The following is a 16901-nucleotide window of genomic DNA, read 5'->3' on the forward strand; positions in this document are numbered from 1 at the left end:
AAAAAAAAAAAAAAAAAGCTTTCCAAAGCAAACATAGCACCTTGTATCATCCAGAATGATAGTTACATGAGTATCTATCCACTTACTGCACAAGATTAATTCAGTGTGAGCAGAAATCAGTTAACAGTTTATTGACTGACTCAAGTTCTGGTAATAAATCCCCTTTCTGTGAGAACTGAAATTGTTCATAGCTAAGACAGCTATTTAGATTGCTAAAATCTTATGGTTTTATGTTTCCATAGTTTGTTCCTTAAAACAACCTTGGGCAGAGAGCAGACCAGTTTCAAAAATATATTCAGATTAAGACCTTATCATTGATTTCACCCTCTTAACTAGTCCTCTCTGCTGTATTTTCACTTTCTCCCTTTTTACTGGTACCTTCTCATTGTATTTAAATATGGTCAGCTCAGTTCAGTCATGTCAGGCTCTTTGCAACCCTACAGACTGCAGCATACCAGGCTTCCTTGTCCATCACCAACTCCCGGAGCTTGCTCAAACTCATGTCCCTTGAGTCGGTGATGCCATCCAACCATCTCATCCTCTGTCATCCCCTTTTCCTCCCACCTTTAATCTTTACCAGCATCAGGGTCTTTTCCGATGAGTCAGTTCTTCTCATCAGGTGGCCAAAGTATTGGAGTTTCAGCCTCAGCATCAGTCCTTCCAATGAATATTCAGGACTGATTTCCTTCAGGATGGATTGGTGTGAACTCCTTGCAGTCCAAGGGACTCTCAAGAGTCTTCTCCAACACCACAGTTCAAAAGCATCAGCTCTTCAAATATAGAGACTTGATCAAATATGGTCAAGTCTCTCTGAAATATAAAGAAAAAATGGGCACCTAATTCAGGGCTCCTTGGCTTTTTCCCTTCATAGCAATTCTCTCCCTAGACTGTCTCTTTCACTGGCTCCTCTTCCTCACTCCTACTCACTCCCAACCAATTGCTATTTGGTTTCCACCCATCCATTTTGTTGAAGCTGCTCTAGCCAAGGTCATAGATGAGTCCTGTGTTACTAAACCCACTGGAACTTCCGTGTCTTTATTTTATTTGACCTTTTGCCAGCAGTCATCACTGTTAACCAGTCCCTGTTTGAAGTACTCCCTTCTCTGCGCTTCTAATAACACCACAGTCTCCAGACTAGCCTCCTCCACTTCGCTACTCTATCTTAGCCTTCTCTGCAGGCCCTCATTCTCTGTTTATCCCTAAACTCTCGGTGTTCTGGTTTCTGTTCTGGGCCCTCTTCTCTCACACTGGTCTGGATGATACAATTCACTACAAGAGCCATTTCCACTGTAAGAGCTTCAGACTCAGCAACCTCAGATCACTCAGACCCAACCTTTCCACTCAAACTCAGAGGACAATTCTACCTATATGTCTTGGGGGCATCATTAATTCAACAGACCCCAAATTAAATTCATCACCTTCCCTCTCTCTCCATTTCCAAATAAGTTCTTTCTCCAGTGTACCCTATTTCAGCAAATAACTTCACCCCATCTGTCCCAGCCTGAAATCTGGACAGCTGGACTATCTTCTAGCCCTGTATCTAATGAGTACTGAATCCTACTGAACCTACCTTCTAAATATTTCTGGAATTCCTCCATCTGCTGGAATTATCCTTCTGACAAGTTTCTCACCTGTTTAAGACCCTTCATAGCTTTCCACTCATAGAAGGAAGTTTTAAGAATATTTTTAAAGACTCTTTCAGCATGTCTTGCCACTCTCTCCCTGCCAAGGTTACTGAGTATACCACAGTTTCTCACTCTATGTTGTTGTTGTTCAGTCATTAAGTCGCGTCTGACTCTTTGAAGACATACCAGGAGTGCTGTCCATGGACTGCAGCATAACAGGCCTGCCCGTCCCTCACTATCTCCCAAAGTTTGGCCAAGTTCCTGTCCATTGGGTCAGTGATGCCATCCAACCATCTCATCCTCTGCCACTCTCTTTTCCTTTTGCCTTCAATCTTTCCCAGCATCAGGGTCTTTTCCAATGAGTCACTGTTCACATCAGGTGGCCAGATCACATCAGCTGTTCATATCAGCTGAAACTAGAGTTTCAGTTCCAGCATCAGTCCTTCCAATGAATATTTGGGGTTGATTTCCTTTAGGATTTGATCTCCTTGCAGTCCAAGGGACTCTCAAAAGTCTTCTCCAGTACCACAATTCGAAAGCATCAATTCTTTAGCACTCAGCCATCTTTATGGTCCAACTCTCACATCTGCACATGACTACTGTCAGAGGAAAGACCATAGCTTTGAATATACAGACACTGGTCAGCAAAGGAATGCCTTTGCTTTGTAATACACTGCCTAGGTTCGTCATAGCTTTCCTTCCAAGAAGCAAGTGTCTTCTAGTTTCATGGCTGCAATCACCATCTGCAGTGATTCTGGAGCCTAAGAAGAGAAAACCTGTCACTGCTTCCACTTCTTCCCCTTCTATTTGCCATGAGGTGAGGGGACCGGATGCCATGATCTTAGTTTTTTGAGTGCTGAGCTGTAAGTCAGCTGTATCACTCTCCTCTGGCTCACTTTTGGGCCCTCACAAATCCTGCTCCCCTGCATGAACATTCTTTCTTCCTCCTCTGTCCTTTTCGTGCCTGCTTATCCTTTCGCTTTCAGCTCAAATACTACTTCCATACACACACAGACACAGACACAAACACACACACACATATATACACAGTGGACTCTTACTCAGCCAAAAAGGGAATAAAATAATGCCATCAGCAGCAACATCAGACTAAGTGAAATAAGCCAAAGACAAATGTCACATGATACCAGTTATATGGAGACTAAAAAAAAATTTTTTTAAATGATACAAATGAGCTTATTTACAAAACAGAAATAGACCCACAGACATAGAAACCAGACTTAAGGTTACCAAAGGAGAAAGGGGAGGGGAGGGATAAGTTAGGAGTTTAGGATTAAAAGATACACAGAACTATATAGAAAATAGATAACCAGCAAGGACCTATTGTATAGCACAGGGAACTATACTCAATATTTTAAAATAACGTTAAAGGAAAAGAATCTGAAAAAGAATATACATACATATATGTGTATTACTCAATCACTTTGCTGTACACTTGAAATTAACACAACATTGTAAATCAACTATATTTCAACGAAAAAAATAAAATAAAAAATTCCACTTCCTCAGGACAGCCTTCCCTAAAACCCCTAGACCAGATCTTTGCACTGACTTAATTCCCTATTAAAACCTTTATCACAAAACCCTTAATGGCTTGCAAGTAACCTGTATTCTTTAGACCAGGGGTCAATAAACTAAGGGCTGGTTGCTTGTTTTTGTAGAGAAAGTTTGACTGGAACACAGCCAGGGCCATGCCTTTACCTGTCATCTGTGGCTGCTTTCCTGCTACAATGGCCGTTCAGTAGTCAGCAGAGACCTTGCAGGCCACACAGGCTCTCACAGGTACTGCCTGGCTCTCCAAGGAAAAGCATGCTGACTGCTCTGTACCCCAGTGGTCCTCAGACAGCAGCAGCAGCATCACCTAAGAGCCTATTAGAAACGCACGATCTGGGTCTCACAGTAAGCATGTTGATCAGATTCCCGGCTGGCTGTCACGGACATTAAGGTGTGAGAGAGCACCGCCAGGCACCGTGAGTCCTCTGAAAATCGAGGACCGCGCACATTTGCTGACTCCAGTATCTTCCGGGTCTAAGACCACAGCTGACACTCCACAAGGACCTGGGGCTCAACTCCAAGCCTAATGATTCCTCTTCTAGGGCTTCTCCTCCTACAACATGCTTTTCAAGGATGTTTCGGCAATCAGATAAAAGAATGAACTACTCTCAGTCTTTAACATATCCTCTCTAAGTGAACACTTTAAATATCTATTCATGCGTGCGCTCAGTCGTGTCCGACTCTGTACAACCCCATGGGCTGTGGCCCACCAGGATCCTCTGTCCATGGAATTTTCCAGGCAAGAATACTGGAGTGGGTTGCCAGTTCCTTCCCCATTAAATGTCTATTAGTGGAGAGACAAACAAAAACATGCACTTGATTTTGGCAAATACACGGTTAAAAATATTTTTTTAAGACTTAAAAATATATTCACAGAAATGATGTTTCTTCACCTTAGAATTGATGTTTATTAATACCCACCATCTGAACACAATGCTGGTAACTGGTAGCATAAGCTCTTTCCCCCTCCTGTAGGCATAACGAGAAATACCTCCTTTCCAGACATTGTGACGTTAATAGTTTCGAGCTGAAGTGGCCTGAACTTCTGCAGTTTAAAGACATTTTGTAGAACATCTTTAACTTTACCAGACCATGGAAAATCTAGAAAGAGAAAAACAAGTTAGGTAGAACTATTTAGAATTATAAATGAGACACAAATGTGAGTGGCTGCTTCTATAATAGAGAAGAATCAGATGAATATATAAGACTTTTAATACTATTGATAATTTAATTTTTATAATAATAGTTTTGAGATCAGTTTAATTCACAAAGCTAAGAAAAACCAAATTTAATGATATATCATAAGACAAAGTATATCAGAATAAAATGACAACATTTGCCAGTGAGAAATAAACTACAGAGGAGAAAGGTAGTCAGGTATTTGATAAATAGTCTGAACGTCGGTCAGGGAATTCACAGTATCAGAAACCTCAAATACCATGAACCAAAGTTAACAATTATATGGACTTTTTGGTGTCGATATCTTGTTTAAAAAGTGGACAACACTGGACAACAAAGCCCAGAAAGCGCTGCAATTCTGTCAAGAGATACAGTATTCTAAATTAATGATAAACAAGATGTCTGGCAAGATCCTGAATTAAGGAAGATTTGTTCACTAGGGGAGAATGAATTAGACTTTGATGAGGAGTCTGAATTTTTTTCTTGTTTAATTTCTTCTCCTTACAACTGAGAAAACTGAGTTAAATAAATATCTTTCTCCAAGCACAGATTAATGCTGTTGGAAACATATTTGGTCTGAATAATAAAGGCTTTCATTTTAAAAGGATGTGGGTAAAGGATGGTCTGCCTACTAGTTCTCTTGCCACTTAAGGAATGGTCAGTTTCACTTCTAAACTACTGAAAAGCACTGACCCAGACACAGTGATTCAATTCCAGTTCAAAGAAACAAGAGGAAACAAAACTAGCAAAGAAAAAAAAAAAAAGAGAGAGAGCAAACCTTCTTTATTCCAAGAGGCAGGTGAAGAATCACATTCACTGCTCTCCCCAGCATCGGAGTCCTCTAAACACAGCTTTATTCTCTTCGTTAGTACATTTTTTTTCTGAATGAGCTCCTGCTGCCTTTCCAGAAGTTCCTGGATTTGAATGTCTACTGCATGTAGCTCACTCGTTACAGAATCCAGTTCCTCACTCAGAGCTACAAGGGAAGAAAAAAGATACAATGGCCAGACAGAATTAATCACAATTTTAGGTTTCCTTATGATTGATTTTCTTGGTATTCCTCACTATCAACTGCATAAACTTAAGAGTAGTCTAGAAGAGTGGTTAAGTGCACGTTTTGGAGCCACCCAGACAGGAGGTATATCTTAGGTCTTCCTCTCACTGGCTGAGCAACCTCAAGCTAAGTACCTTATACTTAACTGAGCCTCAAAATCCCTACCTGTAAAGTGGGGATAATACCTAGCTTTCACAGTATTGCTATACAAAATTAAATGAGACAGAATTTTGAAAGTTCTTAACACAGTACCTGGTACAGAGTTAAGCATTTAATAAATAAAAATTATTAATTTTACCACGGTGCGCTTCCTGGGTGGCTCAGCAGTAAAGAACCCACCTGCCAATTCAAGAGACGTGGGTTCAATCCCCAGGTTGGGCAGATCCCCTGGAAGAAGAAACAGCAAACCACTCTAGTATTCTTGCCTAGAAAAATCCCATGGATAGAGGAGCCTGGTGGGCTACAGTCCATGTGGTCACAAAAGAGTCAGACACAACTGAGCGACCAAACAGTAACAAAAATCATGTTGTAGGACAGTGGTCCAACAGTCTTCTAAATCACTTCAGTAAAATGACTAGACTTTAAAGCAAGAGGAAGTTGCCTAAAAGTAATCCCCTAACTACTTAGCTATCATTTTACAGAAACATTTGTATTTGGGTTCATACTGTGACATGGTAAGGAGCTGGTGATTATAAACAAGACGACGTATCAGTAAAAAGAGAAATCAAGTGTGCTACTAAAATTGGCATTGCTAGGCCAGCATGATAATTTATAAAGAAGCCTTAACATATGATACTAAACAATCCAAATATTAAAGTCAAAATGAGAGTTTCTTTTACATCAGTGGAAGCTAGAAAATTTTACAGACATCCTTGCTGCTTTCTAAATCATCTGCCTGCTTTAATCAGTGTCCAGTTTTAATGTCTTCCCATGAGATAAAATCTTATGGTTAAGATTTAAAATAGGATGCTCTAGTGTTTTTGTATTGTACCAACTGCTTGTGTGATCCAGGCTTAGGGCTGGCCACCAGTGACATCTGTCTGGGATGTGGAAGGTGGAAATGAAACGGCAGCCAGGTTTAAAGTCGACAGAAGGTCAGGCGCTGCCGCAGCTCACCTTGGAGCCGATGTGCTGGCTCACCTTGGCCAACAGGGGGCAGAAGTCAGTTCCTCTTGTGCTCAGTCATGTCTGACTCTGTCACCCCATGGACTGCAGCCTGCCAGGCTCCTCTCCATTCTCCAGGCAAGAATACTGGAGTAGGTTGTCATTCCCTTCTCCAGGGGATCTCCCCCAACCCAGGAATTGAAGCTGGGTCTCCTGCACTGCAGGCAGACTCTTTACAGTCTGAGCCACCGGGGAAGCCCAAGGATACACAATAGTGAATGAAGCCTAATTTACTGGTGTGGATTCAATAAGAAATTCTGGATTTAGTACACTAAATATAGTGGCCAGGAGTGGCTCTAATTCTTTACTTAGCTGACCCCAAAGATGAATATCAGAAAGTTGGGATGGAATGACACAGGGGAAGATGCCAATGAAATGGAAAGATTAGAACTTTCTGGGTATACGCTAAAGGAGAGGAACTCGAGGCTTAGGGAGATGGGAGTGCTACAGTGGTTGATCATCCACTCTCCTGCAATCCCCCAGGAGGATCCAGGAGACCCTCCTTTTTCCAAGCCTGTAACAAATGCATTCATGAGGGGAATGAATCCCTGAAGAGGTCTGGGTTGGCTGTTCTCTGTAAGGCAGGAATGACCATGGGAAGTACTGCCTTTCAACTAGACTACCTGAATCAATGAGAATGATGATTTCTAAGACACAGGGGCTAACTGTCAGCAATTCAATTCATGACCAAAGGAAAGGCAGATGTGGTTGCCAAAATGGGCAACAGAAAGTGAAAGTGTTAGTCGCTCAGTCGTTTCCAATTCTTTGTGACCCCATGGAGCCTGCCAGGCTCCTCTGTCCATGGGATTTCCCAGGCAAGAATATTGGAGTGGGTTGCCATTTACTTCTCCAAAGAATCTTCCCAACCAGGTCTCCTGTACTGCAGGCAGATTCTTTACCATCTGAACCACCAGAGAAACCCAAGGAGCAATCAGCAGAAGGAACAATTAGAACAGTCTGACTCAAAGACATCTTTGGCACTGGCTAGGTGATCATGAAGTCTGAAATAGAAATAGATTATGTGATCTGGACAGGCAGAGTACAAAGGCCTGATTCTGGTGAACACATATCTGATTTGAATTACCACAACAGAATCATAGTCCTTCAACCAGTTCCCAGAAATGAGTCAATTTATAGATCCAAAGCTCCCTGTGTAAAGTAGAAGTTGGGGCCCTTTAAAAAAGGACCCTCATACACAGCTAAAACTTCATGCAGTAAATCTTTCCACTATCCTTCTCCAGAGAAACTTATCAAGGTAATTGTGTACTGGGAAAAGGAAAATAACTTCTCAGAAGTTCCTGGACAGCAACTGTAATCTGGTAATTCCTGGAGAACTATAATGACATGGTGACCCACCAGTTAAGAGTATGGACTGAACTTGGGCAAAACAGATGATCAATGCCATCCTGCTCTGGCGCACCACACGAGGGGCTAGGAGGTCTACTCTGTGGTTACCTCCCCAGCTCCAGCAGGTGTAATTAGAACAGATACCCCCAGGTGGCGCTAGTGGTAAAGAACGCGCCTGCCAGTGCAGGAGACACAGGAGACTTGTGGAACCTGTGGAATCCATCCCTGGGTGGTGAAGATCCCTTGGAGGAGGGCATGGCAACCCAATTCAGTATTCCTGCCTGGAGAATCCCAGGGACTGGTGAGCCTGGCATAGGGTCCATGGGGTCACAGAGTCAGAGATGACTGAGGCAACTTAGCACGCGTGCATTCAGCAACTGGCTGGTTTCCTGACCTAAGAGCAAGGACTAATGGTAGGAAAGACCAAGTGGAAGGCAGTATAAAGAGTGCTTACGACCAAAACAGTGAATAGTGCTGTTCCTCACACAGCCAGGACTCATGGGCCTGGGAAACAGGGCCGGAAACATGGCTCCTATTATCCCCTAGTGATCCACTAGTGAAATGCTTGCTTCCCATCCCTGAAACTTTGGACTCTGCTAGTCTAGAGATTGGTCAGTTAGAACTGCTTCTACCAGGGGGAAAAGCAATGCTTCTATTTAATTGGAAGTTGATTACCACTTGGCCAGTTTGGATTCCTCATGGCCAGGAAACCAAAAGGCAAAGAAAGGGTTTACTGGATTGGCTGGGGTGAATGATCCTGACTATTAAAGGAAACTGGACTGCTATGACACTGCAGAGGTGAGGAGCAGTGTGTCTGGAATGTGGGGGATCCTCCAGGGCAGTGGTCCCCAACCTTTTTGGCACAAGGGACCGGTTCCATAGAAGACAGTTTTTCCAAGGACCAGGGTGGGGTGGGGAAGGGTATGGTTTCAGGATGATTCAAGTGTATCACATTTATTGTGCACATTATTTCTGTTATTATTACATCAGCTCCACCTGAGATCATCAGGTATTAGATCCCAGAGGTTGGGGATCCCTGCTCTAGGGTTATCTTTTGGTATTCCCACATCCCCTGCTTAGAGTTAATGGAAAACCACAAAAACCCATCACAAGCAAACTGCTAAGGCGGATGCCACCAGGCAAGGCCCACGACCAGGTGAGCTGTTTGCTGAGGACAAGGGGATACGGAAAGCTGAAAGGCAGTCAGAAAGTAACAGCTATAACCACATGATCAGGTGAGACCCAAGAACTGGGAGAGCTATTAAGCATTTCTCCTTTATTTTGACATTCCTGTGGAAGCCAAGTTTGGATTTCTCTTGTTGGTGGTTAGTTAGTTGATGAATGGAAGGACAGACTGACCTTCTGGCTCCCATTCCCCTAAATTTTAAAACAAAAGGTGTTAACAGTCACTAACTTTGTATCTCAGGATTTAAGTTAGAAGATTATCACCGAGGATGTGATTGAGCAAGAAGAGGAATGAGCATCACCCAGATGAATAAACAGAATTCCTGTCCTCTTCAGGGGAGAGGATCAGCATACATTTGTTTGGACAAGAGAGAGCTGTGTCAACTTGGGGAGCCAGAGCTTTAGAAGGCGGAAGTGAAGCAGTAGCTATATTTTCCATATTTAAGAAGGGCAGTACAAGGTCAGGCCTGGTGACCTCTCCGGCATGGGGAAGCAGCTGGGCCAACAATTCTAGCTGCTGCTAGATATCCTTGGGGAAACAGAGGTGCCTGCAGTTCCTCTGGATCCTGTTGGTTCTCCTCCTTGGGCTCCTCTGAACACTCAGCCAGATCGTGTGTGACTTAGGGAAGGATGCCAGCACTTTGAGTGCTGCCTCACCTGGACTGGAGGCTCTGGGGCAACCAGAGACTGGTCCAGGTTCTGATGAGATTCATCTTCACAAGGGAGCATTCTGTTTGGGGAATCCCCATGGCAGAAGCATCTTCTCTTCCTATCTACTGGCACCACCGACGCCAGGCCCGCCAACAGACACAAAGAAAGAGCCCAAACACTTCCCAAATTCCCACCAAGAATTCCTACAGTCAATCCCTTATCACTCACAGTGCCTCTGCTTCTTTCATTGAATCCCACCTAACAGAGATAATAATGTCAACCTGTGTTACAAAGTTAATATGACTGTACCCTGGACAAAGTCCTGATTGACTCAGAACATAACAGAGTAGAGCCAGTTGTAACAAATCTAGGTCTTTTAATGTTTTTGTTCAAAACTATAACCATCTCTAACGCCAGCTTGGACAACATGTGACCTGTATGATGAGAGATGAGATTGAAAAGGGAAGGATTTCAATCATTCATCATGAAGAGGGCTTATTACTATATCTCAAGAGCACATGGCACTGAGCAGGGATTCTGCCCCTAAGCTTACAGCTGAGACAAGGGAGGTACCATTCTTCAGAAGCAGGACAGTTTCTAGTGATCTCACATACTGAAGGCCACAGTGAAAGGAAAGTGATTTACCACCAGGGAACCACCAATCCAACTCAACAAACTATCTGAAGGCAATTTCAGAGGCATTTCAAATACAGGTTGACAAGTGGGTAGAAGAACAGAAGAGGTGGGTTAGTTGAAAGGGGTAAAATATTGTAAAAGCAATGATTTAAAGTAATCATCTCTTCTTAAATAAAATTGATCTGTGGCATCATTCGGTTATTTTAAAATCATATCCCAGGGACTTCTCTGGTCGTCCACAACAGGTTGAGAGTCTGCCGGTCAATGCAGGGCACACAGGTTTGATCCCTGGTCTGGGAAAATTCCACACACCTCAGGGTAACTAAGCCCATGCGCCACAACTACTGAGCCTGCGCTCCAGGGCCTGGGAGCCGCAACAAGAGAAGCCAGCACAATGAGAAGACCGCACACCACAATGAAGAGTCACCCCTGCCGGCCACAACTGGAGCAAGCCCTTGTGCAGCCCTTGTGAAGACCCAGTGCAGCCATAAATAAATACATAACTTTTAAAAAATCACATCCTACTGTGAAAGGGTAAAGTCTTACTAAATAGAATAACTCACTGATGTGATCCAAAAATAACTATTTCAACTGAGGTAAGGTTTGGTTCGGTTCAGTTCAGTTCAGTCGCGTCTGACTCTTTGCGACCCCATGAGCTGCAGCACACCAGGCCTCCCTGTCCATCACCAACTCCCAGAGTTTACACAAACTCATGTCCATTGAATCGGTGATGCCATCCAACCATCTCATCCTCTGTCATCCCCTTCTCCTCCTGCCCTTAAGTCCTCCCAGCATCAGGGTCTTTTCAAATGAGTCAGTTCTTCGCATCAGGTGGCCAAATTATTGGAGTTTCAGCTTCAACATCAGTCCTTCCAATGAACACCCAGGATTGATCTCCTTTACAATGGATTGGTTGGATCTCCTTGCAGTCCAAGGGACTCTCAAGAGTCTTCTCCAACACCACAGTTCAAAAGCATCAATTCTTCAGTGCTCAGCTTTCTTTATAGTCCAACTCTCACGTCCATACATGACTACTGGAAAAACCATAGCCTTGACTAAATGGATCTTTGTTGGCAAAGTAATGTCTCTGCTTTTTAATATGCTGTCTAGGTTGGTCATAACTTTCCTTCCAAGGAGTAAGTGTCTTTTAATTTCATGGCTGCAGTCACCATCTACAGTAAGGTTCGGTAACATCTACGAAACCCACACTTTTGTCTCTTAGTGAAGAATACCTGGGTTAGCATTTAATATAACTTAAATTGCTACCATTTATTATTAACCCTTAGGCTATTAGTATGAATCATTAAGCTGTGAGAGATGAAGACAAAATCTATGTCACTATTTTCTTCACATTTATATTTAAATAAATTGTGAAGTTTTGGGGTGTGGAGAGGAGGATTCCATACTTAAGAAAACCATTCATATAAAGTTAGTTAAGAAACTAATCTTGTTTCTCCACTGTCAGTGCTAAGGTCATATTTACTATATCCTACAAAGAACAGGAAAATAACCATAGAGTAAATTCCTCCCTCCTACCATTCACCTCTTAACTGAATAAACAGCAAAACTTCACTAATAAGCACAAAAGGATCTGGTCAAGTTTATAAAAACAAACAATGCAAGGAAACACATAAAAGTACCAAGAGTAGCTGCCTGGAAAAGGTAAAACAGACATCTTTCTTTTATATTTTAAAAATATTTCAAATGATACCACTTAGGAACTTATCTTAAGGACTCAAAGAAGTACACAAACCTTTTGATTCAAAGATGTTCAATGCAACTTTTTTTACATTTTAAAAATGGAGACAGCCTAAAAGTTCAAAACCAACACTCAAAGTGTTAATTCTTTAATGCCACTATAAAACAACAAAATACAAAGCAGTATTAAAAACAGAATATTGACAACATAAAATTTATATTACATCTATATTCTTTATCTACATTATGTTTTTAAGAATCACATTACCAAACATTATGTAAAAAATGTGAAAAATTTTGTTGAAAATAATACATCTAAATGGTACAGTATTAATTTGAGTAGTAACATTATTAGTGATTTATACTTTCTACTTTATAATTTTCTTAGGTTCCTAGAATGCTATCAAAAAACATATCATTCCTTGGAACTTTTATGTATTGCATGGTGGGAATGTAAAATTGTGTAGCCACTATGGAAAACAGTATGGCAGTTCCTCAAAAAATTAAACACAGAAATTCCATGTTATCCAGCGATTTCGCTTGTAGGTATGGTGATGGTTGAGTCACCAAGTCGTGTCCGACTCTTGCAACCCCATGGACTGTAGCCTGCCAGGCTCCTCTGTCCATGGGATTCTCTTGGCAAGAATACTGGAGTGGGTTGCTATTTCATTCTGCAGGGGATCTTCCTGACTTAGGAATAGAACCTGGGTTTCCTACATAGCAGGAGAATTCTTTACCGACTGAGCTATGAGGGAAGCCCACTTGTAGGTATATACACCCAAAAACTGGAAGCAGAGGCTCAAACAGATGTTTGTACACCGATGTTCACAGCAGCATTATTCACAGAAGCTGAAAAGGGAAATAATTCAAATGTCTCCTGACAAACAAGTGGATAAACAGAAGGTGGTATATCCATAGAGTGGAATATTACTCAGCCTTACAAAGTTACATGTTACCCAACAGATGAACCTCAAAGACAACACAAAAGGACAAATATTGTATGATTCCACTTCTATGAGGTACCTAGAAGTCCAGACAGAAAGTCCCAGACAGAAAGTCCCAGACAGAAAGCAGAATGTTACCAGGGGCTGCAGGGAAGCGGGTAGAGTGGAAGTTATTGTTCACTGGGTACACAGCTGCACTGACCATCTTTGAACCAAGAGCTTTATGTACTTCTTCCACTATTTCCTTAAGGTAAGTTCTTAAGTGGTGTTATTTAAAATACTTTTAAAGTATAAAAGAAAGACATCCATTTTACCTTTTCCAGGCACCTACTCTTGGCATTCAGTGGGGAGTGATGAAAAGTTTTGGAGACGGGTACTGGCCATGGTTGCACACAATGCAGACACACATAATGCCATGCATGCAATGCTCTTGATTGTCTGCTTAAAAGTAGCTAAAATGGTAAGTTTAAATATACTTTACAACAATAAAAAGAAATCTGGAAAAATATCAGAATTATTAAGACAAATATTTTCTAAATTTATTTTTATTTATTCCTACTAAAACTTTTTTTTAAAAGCAGTTTAAGACTCACAGTAAAACTGAGGGGAAGGGACAGAGAAAAACACGCAGTTAGAAAAAGAACGGAATGAACCACAACATGGAATAATCTCCACTAACCTGAAATGGATGCCATTCTAAAGTTGAACCGGAGAGTCAAATTTCTCTCTAAAAGTGAAAGAAAAATCAGAGCAACGTTTTCTTAAAAACAGTACTGTTGATAATGCTCAATGATAATCTGTCATTACTGAGCACAAAAAATGTTAGAAAGTAGATTATATACTGCAGTGACTTTTCAACAATACTACATGGTTCTTCCCACTCTACTTTTTATGGGAAATTCTCTAGATTTCAGAGAAGTAACCAAAGTCACACAAATATAACAAGTATGACACCAAAAACATTTAACAAACACCCAACAAATACTTAGTGAAGTTGCAAAAAAAGAGCAAAGCTTAGAGGTTAAACAGCTTTCAGTCAGTTCACTTCAGTTCAGTTGCTCGGTCGTGTCTGACTCTTTGCGACCCCATGAATCACAGCACACCAGGCCTCCCTGTCCATCACCAACTCCCGGAGTTTACTCAAACCCATGTCCATCGAGTCGGTGATGCCATCCAACCATCTCATCCTCTGTCATCCCCTTCTCCTCCTGCCCCCAATCCGTCCCAGCATCAGGGTCTTTTCCAATGAGTCAACTCTTTACCACTACGTTATTGTGTGATTTTAGCAAACTTAAAACAATCTGTTCCTCTCAGCCACTTTCCCTATCTGTAAAATTGGGATGGTGGAACCTATTTTACAAATAGCAAGTTGGATAGATTCAAATATCCCAGATGAAGCAAAACCCATTAACGAACTACTCAAATTAATCATTTAACATTTTACTGAATGAATGCTCTGAAGGGTTACAATTTAGGCTCAATTTTAAAAGAGGAATTGGTATTCCACAGAGGGATGAGATTTCAGATGGAGAGAACACAGAGTTCAGAAGTGGGGAAAAATCTGGTTTGTATTAAGAAATATTTCTGAATGGTTAACACTTAAGAGTACACACAAGCAAGTGAAAGGAGGTGAGTCTGGAGGAACTTTATTTAGCTTATCCATAACCTCCAAGAACACCTTTTCCAACTCCGATATGGACAACCAACGTTTTCTGAAACTAGGTCAATGTCTCCAAAGGTAGCTTCAGCATCACCCTACCCTTATTCAAATTGCTCACCCTATGCCCTGCCTCATGTAGAATTCTGAAGCCACCACTAGGCTGGAAAAATAGGTAAGATCTTCTGTGACTTGCTAAGAAGCTTGAAAGAGTCACAACACTAAAAGCTATTTAAGTAGAGAAGTAAACCAAGGACTTCTAAATCTTTATCTATATGAACACGCCTTGACCATTTCATGGAAATATAATTCTCCTTCTCTGGACTGTAAGATTCTCCAGCAGGGTAGAGACTGAGTCTCTTCACCTCTGTATCCATGTAGCCCAGTAAAACGCCTTGCAGATAGTGAAGGCTCAGGGCGGCCTAGTGCCAATACAAGAGAGGTAAGAGATACAGATTCAACCCCTGGGCCAGGAAGACCCCCAGGAGGAAGGCATGGCAACCCACTCCAGTATTCTTGCCTGGAGAATCCCCATGGACAGAGGAGCCTGACGGGCTATGGTCCATAGGGGTCACAAAGAGTTGGGACACAACTAACGGGACTTAGCATCCAGGCACACAGGTTTGCTGAGATTGAAAGCAGAGGCTTTCTCCACTCTTATGAAAGAATGTAATCTACAAACCTGCAACCATTTCCCCCCACTATTTTAAACAACTCCTTTGATCATATCATTTTTTAAATAACTTCTTATAAACTCCTTCCCCAAATGATGTGATTTAATAGCAAAAGCTAGCTGAATATACGTTCAAAAATTAATGAGCTATGTATAGCAAGTCTGTCAGAAGTATACCTAGACTTTGTTTAAAATCCAAAACAAAGGGAGATCAGCCTTGAAAACTCCCTTTGCAGACAAAACCAACATAGGCATACAAACAAAGCTTAATTTAGCTTATTTTGAAAGACTAACTTGACCTGGGGCTCTTTGCGTTTCTGCCTCTGGAAATCAGAAGCACAACTCCCACTGTTACCCAAGACTGCTATGAGGTAACCACTAACCAATTCTGTATCTTTTAAGAAAATGTTAATATAACCAATCAGTGTAAAGAATAAACAATCAATGCCTTCTTACTAAACAAGCTGTTTTATATTAACTATATAGCCTTGAGCCTAATTCCATGTTTTGATTTGAGTGCTCTAGGTTGGCAAACTGTCTTTTTGGCATATACACAATGAACTTTTACTAATTACCACTTCCATGATTCAGTGGTTTTACTTCTGCTATATCTGAACTTTTGGTAGCATCCTCAGGAAATACTTTACAAGGTCTCATGTCAGTCATGCATGCTTGACATCAAATGTTGCTGTTGTTCAGTGGCCCAGTCATATCTGACTTTTTGCGATCCTACGGACTGCAGCACGCCAGGCCTACTTTTCCCTCACCATCTCCCAGAGTTTGACCAAGTTCATTAGTGATGCCGTCCAGTCATCTCATCCTCTGAAGCCCTCTTCTACTGCCTTCAATCTTTCCCGGCATCGGGGACTTGACACCAAGTACCAGAGTCTAAATCTCTCTCTCTCTCTCTCTATCTCTCAATCACATACACACATACACACACACACACCCTCTCTCGGCCACCTGGGTTTAGGTGCAACAGCAATTTAATAAAACCCTCCGTCACGCTTAGGCGTCCCCTCTGGCTTTTCCTAATAAACAGTGGTTGCAAATAAAAGGCTATGGTGACCGAGTCTCCTGCCTGGAAAAAGCTGGTGATAAAGAGACCGACCGCAGTAGAACGTGCCCCTAAAGGCCCGAGTTCCATTAGAGCTGGGCGATGATGGTGAGTTCCATTAGAGGTGCGAGGACCCCTGTATCTCCGTCACCAACGTATTGGTGGAAGGAAGTGAGCCGGCCTTCCCCATCTACCAGGGAAAGGAATGTTAGCTCTTTCAAAGAGGTTAACAAGGGTTATCCCAGAACTTCTTCTCGGTGAAGTTAAGGAAGACATTCCTCCTCCTCGATCTCCGACCCCAAGACCCCCCTGACTCAGGTCTACTACTTACCCCTTTCAGCCGCACTCCAATAAAAACTTCCCGCCACCAGGCTTTCCTTTCTCTCCAGCCGGGGGCATTCACCCTTCCGGGTCGGTCCTTTCAACCAATTGCAGGTACTACCCTTTTCTTATTGGTCA

At 42.1% G+C, this 16901-nt stretch overlaps 1 protein-coding gene across 1 annotated transcript in view; it reads right to left on the reverse strand.

Annotated features, from left to right (window-relative positions):
• RECQL (RecQ like helicase) overlaps positions 1-16873 on the reverse strand; it is a 33522-nt gene extending 16649 nt beyond the window's left edge. Inside the window, exons 1-4 of the mRNA XM_043440050.1 lie at positions 16774-16873; positions 13735-13782; positions 5155-5352; positions 4119-4298 (exon numbers count right to left, since the gene is read on the reverse strand). Coding sequence (XP_043295985.1) covers positions 4119-4298; positions 5155-5352; positions 13735-13750 — 394 coding nt within the window. The 5' untranslated portion in view covers positions 13751-13782; positions 16774-16873. The remainder of the gene's footprint in view (positions 1-4118; positions 4299-5154; positions 5353-13734; positions 13783-16773) is intronic.
• Positions 16874-16901: the final 28 nt, after the last annotated feature.

The sequence above is a fragment of the Cervus canadensis genome, chromosome 21 (assembly GCF_019320065.1).
Source record: "Cervus canadensis isolate Bull #8, Minnesota chromosome 21, ASM1932006v1, whole genome shotgun sequence".
NCBI lineage: Eukaryota > Metazoa > Chordata > Mammalia > Artiodactyla > Cervidae > Cervus > Cervus canadensis.